We start from the raw sequence: 8,249 nt of genomic DNA on the forward strand, positions 1-8,249 counted from the left end.
TATTTTGTCAAATTCATGATTTTTTTTTCATATTGATGATCCTTTTCAATTTCATGGATTTTCCTTTCACATTTGTGTACTTTTTTAAAACCAATGAACTTTTTTAAAACTTGTACACTTTTCTTTAATCCCAGGATGGGCGGTAGAAACCGAAAACTTGGTTTTACCATTTGATTTATTCTAAATTTCGGTTAGAAAAACTATAAACTGAAATTAACAGGCAAAAGCAGCTAACCAATAATTCGATTAACCGGCTTACTTGATTCGGTCTTCAGTTTACACTGAGCAAATTCGCCAAATGTGTTGCTTTCTATTTTGACACTCCATCGCATTATATAATAGAGCTCTGCGCCCCCATTTTCGTTGCTCAGTGGGGCGGGACTAAATTGGGCGCTATGGGCGGCTTGCCTGCATGCGTGACCGAAAGGCTCTCACGGGTTTGGGCCTTCTGGCCGAGTCAGCCATGTGGCGTGCACGGAGCAAGCTCCACTCGCTACTTAGCGTGGGCTTAGCCGCTTGGGTCCTTAGCTCCACTCGCTACGGCGACGGTTTCTGTTTTCATGTTCATTCATTTTCTCATTTTTAAACTTTATTATTATCTTGGAAACCTGTTTAAAAAATTGAAATTATTTGTAAATCTAAAACATGTTTTGTTTTCAAATATTGTTTACAATTTTATAAAATGTTCTGGAATTTAAAAAATATTCTAGTTTTCAAAAAAATTGTTCACAAATTTAAGAAATGTTTGCATTCCAAAAAAGATATATATTTTTTAAAAGCATCTTTTTCTTGTTGTTCAATTTGTGTTCACCATCAATTCTTGGCGATTTTGAAAAAAAGTGTTCAAGTAAATAAAATTTTCATACACAATTAAAGATTCCAAAATTGTTGACAAATGTCAAGAAATGGTTAGGTTTTAAGAATATGTTCATATTGATTGATAATGATGGAAATTGCAAATAACCGAAGCATTCAAATTAAAAAAAATACATGCTCACGGATGCACTCAACTGGCATAGTCTAGCACACTCCTCTTAACTGGTGGTATTTGCAGCAACCCCACCATCCCCTTGCAGGAGTATGTGGTCGATCCCGCATTGGACCTCGTCGTCCTCGCAATTCTGACGAGCAATGGTTGTCGGTCGTCTCGTAGTACCCCGACACCCTCGCAGCATTGGCTTGCAACACCAACTGTACCTTGCAGTACCGACTCTGCTTATCGCCACACTATACGAAGCAATGCCCCTAGCAACAATGGAGATAGCATCACTAGAAGGGCTCTCAGCAACAAATGCATGTTCGCAGCACCGTGTCCCTTGCAACATCATTGAATACCATCGTGGCGTGACTCACAATAACCATGCCGCCCCATCAGAACAGGGGTACGATGCCTCTCACAACAACGGTCTAAGCACTGTCCCATCTCGCAGTGGCAACCAATGACCTCTCTCCTCATGCATGCTTGCATGTGGAGACGCATAGAAAAGCCAATTGGATCACAACCGCTTGGGGGAGGCACTTCCATGGTAGTCTGTTGCAACATAAGGGGAAAGTACTCGTCAACAGGATCTAACAGTTGCGAAGGAGAGTGGAATGTAGCACTGTCCTGATAGCTTTGTAGCAATGCCCCAATGGCCCCATGACGGGCTAGATTTTTATGCAATGGAGAGACAGAGAGACGCCATGAAATTCGGAGAGGAAGGGGAATGGATGGGATAAGACGACGATGGAGTTTCCTAAGATAATGTGCGGAGGCACTTGGTCGGCAACCGAAATGGTGAATGGGTGCGGGGACATTTGGATCAATTATGATCCAGTGGCTACGCGGGCCACTGAAATTACACATGACTAGCTGGTAGATTTAGATCATTTTCCGTATGGATGGAGTAGGCTTTAGTGTTGTTTTGTGGTTTCTTCAGTCTTTCATGAGTTACAATGGAGTTTTATAGTGATTGGAGTTTCAGTCGGATGACCATGAGAAACATGAACAAAAACAATGTGAAACTTGAATTAGAAATCTATGGCCGGTAAAAAACGTCTAGGTAAACCATGTGAAATCTATGCAAACATTGACCAACTTTGAGCATAGCTGAAGCATTTACAAATTCCAGTGAAATATACCTTTCTTTTTCAAAAAAGGCAATGAAACCAATAAAAAAGTTTTTAATATTTGCTGAACTTGTTTGAAACATCATGTATTTCTAATCGGTGAAAATATTTTTTTAATGTCGTTTTTTATTAATTATGTTTTGCAAACTATGCTCATCTATATGGGCAATTTACTCGTGTGAAACTTATATAAAACCACACTGATATAGCATAGGGGTTATTACAAAAGTAAGAGACTTATCCCAGTGGATGCTCAGTTTCTATTGTACTCTATATGTCCCCATTTTTTTCCCATATGGATGCTCCGTTTCTAGTACACCTGGTGTGTGTGTGTACTATATATGTTCGCATTTTCTTTCTCTAGAAAAAAAAATAGCTCCGTTTGTTTTCTGTACACGTTCCATGGAACTCCTTCCTCCCAGCAGTGACTAGTTTGTTTCTTCTCACAAGTTTCTTGGGTGTATATGCTACTCCCTCTGTTCACTTTTACAAGGCCTTGAAGACATTTCAAACAGGATGCAAAGTAGCTCATTTTCAGTTGTCTGAAACGACTTATGAAAGTGAACGGAGGGAGTACATATCTTGACCAAAACAATGTCCGGTCTGGAGTGCTAACGGGTTGGAAATGGAACGGTGGCTTGTACCGTAGTGACTTTCCACGCATATGTCAAATTTATTCCTTCTATGTTGGCTTGTAGGCCCTCAGTTCTTGAAAGAGGTCTTACCCCTCTCGGGGCTCAAAGCGAAAATGCATCAACCATGCAAAAAAATATGCTCTCAAACCACAAAAACACATAATTATAAGTTGTTCAAATTAACATGACCATCCAAAGTCACCCTAGATAACAAAGCGCTGACAGAACTATCAGAACACATAATTAGTCGTTCAAACCTGACCATCCAAGGTCATTTAAAAGTCTAGATAACAGAACTAGTAAGCCATTAAGATGACCTCTGACAGTAGATAAATAAACAAGTTCCTTCCTCTGAGAATCATTTGAAAATAATCCAAGTAGCAAGAGCCCAACCATGCCTCAATCTAAGCACTTCTCACGGCGAATGATGTAAACAATCATCTTCAGCAGCTCGCTCTCCATCAACTTGAAGAGGCAGATGTCACCCACCCGCAGGCGGTTGCCACGGACGAAAGCCACCCATCCTTTACAGATCCTCATGCGATCACTCGCGCGTCGCAGCTCCGTGTCCCACGTCCTACTCTTCCCCTCCCGTTGAAGCACCAGACTGATCACATTTTTCTTTCCGCGATGCCCGGTGAAGTACTGTTTTTCGAGATACCTTGACGCGTACTGCTTGCCCATGGTCTGTTTATGTGCATATGCGGGGAGGATGTTAGTAACACGGATGCAGATAAGAAAATTTATTGTTGAGGAACTGGTAGACATATTTTCTATTTACGGAACTTACTATCATGATGCCGTATTTGCGAGAAACATTGCACTTGTTCAGGATCGCGACGTAAACTGGTACTGTCGACTCAATGGTTTCTACTTTCTCCCGCACTTTTTGCTCCTGTGCTGGCGTTATAGAGGCTCTTTCTGGCAGTACGAAGAGGGTCTCAGAAGCTCCCTCAGAATTGTCTACATCCTCTTCAGGCCCCAATGATGATATATCTAGGTTTTCAATAGAATCAGGCTGAATTGATGAAAACAAAATCTTTTTTTCATGTGAAATGTGACCCAAAAATTTTAGTATCTGTGATGATTTATGTGCAGTGTGTGCCATACCATCGGTGGCTGGTTCCTCCTTAACACGGGCTGTTAAGGACGTATTTGCGCTTGTTCTTCTGTCGGTAGCCATGTGTGTCATCCCTGCTGTTCCACCAGGGGAACGACGAACGCTCTCTTTGTGAAGAAGATGGACAATTATGGTAAATCTTCCTTCCTTAACCTTTGCTATTGGCTGAAAGAGGCAGATATCTCCCTCTTGAACACAGTTGTCATGGACAAAGTAGCCCAAATAAAGGTTGCGCCGACCTGGATTAAATCTGCACTTCCATTCCTTGTTCTTCCTAGGTAGCTGAAGTATGATATTTGTAGCTTCACATGGGAAGTATTTGAGTGCGTACTCCTTACGTATTATCTAATTGAAAAGGGGATAGAGTAGATGGTGATACAGTTGAGCTGTTTTATCTGACAGACGAAGTACACAATACTCTATGACTGTCATACACATGGCTTCAACTGATAAGGCAACAATAATATTGATTTAGTAATGTAGATATATATTTTATTGCAAACGTATCCTTCATTGGCTTGTTCGGGTTAGAACCAGAACCTAGATCCAGAATTTTGAAACTAAGAAAAATTCGCTCAACCTTAAAACCATCGAAATTTGTGAAGTTTCGTAAAATGTGAAATAAAATTTAGATAAATTTGAATTTGAGCAATTGGATACATTAGTGTTGTAGCAACAATACTATTCAAAAAACTGACACATCCAATGGTGCTTTCCATATATCCACTTTGTAGACTCAGGTTCGGATCTCAGCGACGCATTTGTTTTGCAAAAAAAATCTACATCAGGCATAAAGCTGAATAAGAAGACAAAACAATGCAAAAATGAGTAGCAGAACCTCAACCTGAGAGGTATTAGATTGGCTAACACTGGGCTATGCGAAGGGCCATGTATTAAAAGAGGTTCAAACGTATTTAGAAAAGCAATTTGAAAATACCGAAATATTTCGAACGAAACCGTGTTTCCGAAATAGTATCGATCATAAGTTAATAACCAGAAACTGTGAGTAGCTACAGAAGGTAAGCAGTTCATAAGAAATGCGTATGATAAAACTACCATACCAGATTACCAAAGTTTGCACTGGTCTTCTTCATCTGTACAACAAGCACCGGGATTTCAGATCGAATTTTCTCTACAAGTGCTTGTATTTTTGCCTCCTGTGCTACTGTAAGATCACATTTCCCTGATAAGACATAATCATTCAAATGCACCCGTACATCATATGACTCCACCAAATTGTCTCTAGATAGACTGTCTTCAGCTGTAAATAAGTTTCAACAGTAAGAGGCATGTGGTGGACGTAACTGAATAATCCCAGTACACAACTTACCTGATAATTCCTCAGAAGAATCTGATATTGCAGCCTTCTTTGCTGATTTTTTATAACCGTACGAGCTTTCCTTTTGGCTTTCATCAGAGTCTGATCTTTCGCTTGGTGAAGACCGAGTAGTCCCACCAAGAGAACTACTAGAATTATCAACATCAAATGTGCTTGGCTTTCTAACATCGGAAGCAGTTCCCATCCTTGCACAGCACGACGCTTTCTGCTTACCACTGGAATCGAATATTGTAACCTTGAAGCGGGCGTTTCCAAGGTAACGAAACATCAATGAATAATTTTCTTCTATTTTATTGGCATCAACGAATGATGCCCATCCAGACTTCAAAATTGTTCGGTTCATATTCTCGGTAACTCCAACATCATAGACGTTACCATTAGGGGACTCTAGTTTGACGGTTATCCAGACCTTTCCTTCAAATTGGTTCACAAACCACTCCGGTATGACCTGTAACAAGAAGGAATGGTGCAAAAAATGTTTGAGGCAACAAAACAACTCTAAAAACATCAGAGAGACCACTGAATTAGTAGGAAATTAGGAAAGGCAGAAATAGCTAACCAGGCCGTGCATGAAGTCGCCATTGATTTGCCTTAGAAACTTAAGCTTGATCTGGCAGCATTCACATAGATCACTCATCTTGGATATGTCCTGTAAAACGAACAATATATCATGTGTTTGCATAACTAATGATACCCTAAAATCATTCAAGATCAGCATGATGTCCTCTCCCAAATACAAAAGTAAAGGTCATGCCGTTCGTGGTCGCTACCATACAAAAGTAAAGATCAGCATTATGCCCCATGTTTTTTTTAACTGAAAATATACCCCACTTCAGTTGACAGTGATCTTATGTCGTTCTTTTCTTTGCATAAATGTCCCATGTGAACAGCGTATTGCCTATATTGGAAATTTGTAATTTTGGGATCCTTCACCCTTCCGCTTCCCCTTCTGTTACTCTAATTTGGGGTATGAGCAGATCCAAGCTTGTGCGCTTAGTGCTGGGACTGAATTTCAAGTGTGACCATGGGTGGTAGGAGTGTAGGACTGAACGTTTTGTATGAGATCTCACATTAGGTGAGATTCGTGAGATCAACCTCAAAAATTCATATTTAGACGTTTTGAAAAAAATCTGAAATTAGTCACAACACCCCTGTAGGGTATGTCTACAACTCGAAGAAAATCAGCTCAAAACTTGATGTACATTTAGAGATTCAAAAAAGATAAATTTGAATGTGAATAGTGGCAGCTTTGGGTGAATACTGAATAGTACTTCGACACTATTCACATCTGATTTTATCTTTTTCGTTTCTATTAATGTAGCCGAATTAGGAGCTGAACCTTTTTGAGGTAGTACATCAAACACTGATGTGTGTCTACAATTTTTTTGAGAATGTTTAAACATGTATTCCTTTTTCAAAAAAATCGATCTTATTTATCTCACCAAATGTGAGATCTCACACAAGTCTCCCCCCATTTATGCTGGATCTGCAAATGCAAACTGACCATGGTGTTTGTGTGCACTCTGAATATATGCAAAGTTTATGCTTCAGGCATCTTTATATATGATTCGTGAATCATGAGACATGCCGTTGGTGCTTGTAGAAAAAGTACTACGTATATGCAAACTTAATGTTTCAGGCATGAGCTCGATTTTGATAGCGTATATACACTCCATGCTTGATTTGGGCAGCAGTATGAATTGGATAGTCAAAACGTCCTAGACATGGAGAATTTTTACAACTGGGTTACCTGCGTCTCGCGTCGATGGTCGCCTTCCTCTGCCCTTGTACGTGGTGGCGCTCCCACCCTGCGTCTACCGCTGCCTGCTGTACAAGACGAACAAAGATGAACAGTCTGCTCAATCAGAGCTGGTGCTGTCGAACCATGATTACCATGTACTATTGCAGATCTATCGTAGGAAATAATATTCTGACTGGATCTATCGAACACTAGGCTCCATTTGTGATGCTACTAGGGGGATAAAATGCAGATCTAATATGAATCAGTCACTGATATCTATTGAAAAAGAAAAGAAACACTGATGGAAAACTATCATAGAACATTCAGTTTCTGATACTCATATCATGGTAGGACAAAATGACTCGTATCATCCTACCAACCACCTTCTGAAAACCAGCGGAAATAGAAAGAAAGCAAAACAACAATGAAACAAAAAAACAAATACTATTGTAACTTGCAAACAAAGACGTCACTTGCCAGAAGAAGCTCACCGGTGGTGCTGGAGGTAGAGGGGTATGCAAGAAGAAGCTCACCGGTCTTACTTATGGAGAGAGCATCCAGGGACTGCAAGGGCACACACATGCCAACAGTATAGAGCTGTCATTTTGAGCCTGCGCTGAATTTAGGCTTCTCGTATTCCCAAGGCAACTCAGAGAATCTCAGACAACTCAGAGAGATTCTATTCTCACTCTTCGTCTTCCTGATACTCATTACCCAAAAAGTGGAGAGAATCTCAGGCAACTGGGTGAAAAAGTAGCTTGGTCACGGGTGAAAAAGTTGAATATTTCTTTCCTATTCTCAACTATATATAACGTTACTTTTACATTAGAGATTGAACCTGGAAACTTCATGCAATATACTCCAGATTGAAAGGAGATATTACAGGTGTCTTCTAACACGTTTTGTTTTTACTTTTCGAGAAAGAGATTATACTTCTCATCTCTGCATCAATCAATGCGCCGTTTATTCATTTATTCTAACTCATTTCATAAGATGTGTCTACCTCTATATCCATATGACAAAATATCAGAATTACTTCATCGTACACAGCTTTGACATTTTCATTCGTGGCATGCCATTGACTAACAGCAGAAAGAAATCGGGTCATCTGAATCCAGCCAAGCCTACACCTCCCGGAAAAAACTAAAAACTATATTAAGAGCTTCTACATTGGCCCCGTCCCCCGTGCCGCTCCCGCGAGCGGCCCAGGCGGAACCCTAGATCGCCGCCGCCGCTCCCCTTTCTCGCCTTCCTTCTCCCTCGCCGCCGCCAGGGGACGCCGCCGGGCAAAGCCCGCGCGTGCGT

The 8,249-nt window shown here is 40.6% G+C and overlaps 1 protein-coding gene across 5 annotated transcripts; it reads right to left on the bottom strand.

Annotated features, from left to right (window-relative positions):
• Positions 1 to 2,987: 2,987 nt before the first annotated feature.
• LOC119278573 (B3 domain-containing protein Os03g0620400-like) lies at positions 2,988 to 7,584 on the bottom strand. 5 transcript variants are annotated; one of them, XM_037559901.1, is made up of 8 exons: positions 7,436 to 7,584; positions 6,954 to 7,030; positions 5,763 to 5,852; positions 5,195 to 5,651; positions 4,926 to 5,125; positions 3,855 to 4,209; positions 3,535 to 3,716; positions 2,988 to 3,431 (listed from the first exon to the last, which is right to left on the bottom strand). In XM_037559901.1, the coding sequence occupies exons 1-8, from the start codon at positions 7,524 to 7,526 to the stop codon at positions 3,144 to 3,146; spliced, it is 1,740 nt and encodes a 579-aa protein (XP_037415798.1). In that variant the 5' UTR covers positions 7,527 to 7,584; the 3' UTR covers positions 2,988 to 3,143. The 5 variants fall into 5 exon arrangements, with proteins under 5 accessions (XP_037415798.1, XP_037415797.1, XP_037415796.1 ...); XM_037559900.1 differs by having other exon boundaries at positions 3,535 to 3,740; positions 6,954 to 7,027; positions 7,436 to 7,582; XM_037559899.1 differs by having other exon boundaries at positions 3,535 to 3,740; positions 7,436 to 7,582.
• Positions 7,585 to 8,249: the final 665 nt, after the last annotated feature.

The sequence above is a fragment of the Triticum dicoccoides genome, chromosome 3B (genome assembly GCF_002162155.2).
Source record: "Triticum dicoccoides isolate Atlit2015 ecotype Zavitan chromosome 3B, WEW_v2.0, whole genome shotgun sequence".
Lineage (NCBI taxonomy): Eukaryota > Viridiplantae > Streptophyta > Magnoliopsida > Poales > Poaceae > Triticum > Triticum dicoccoides.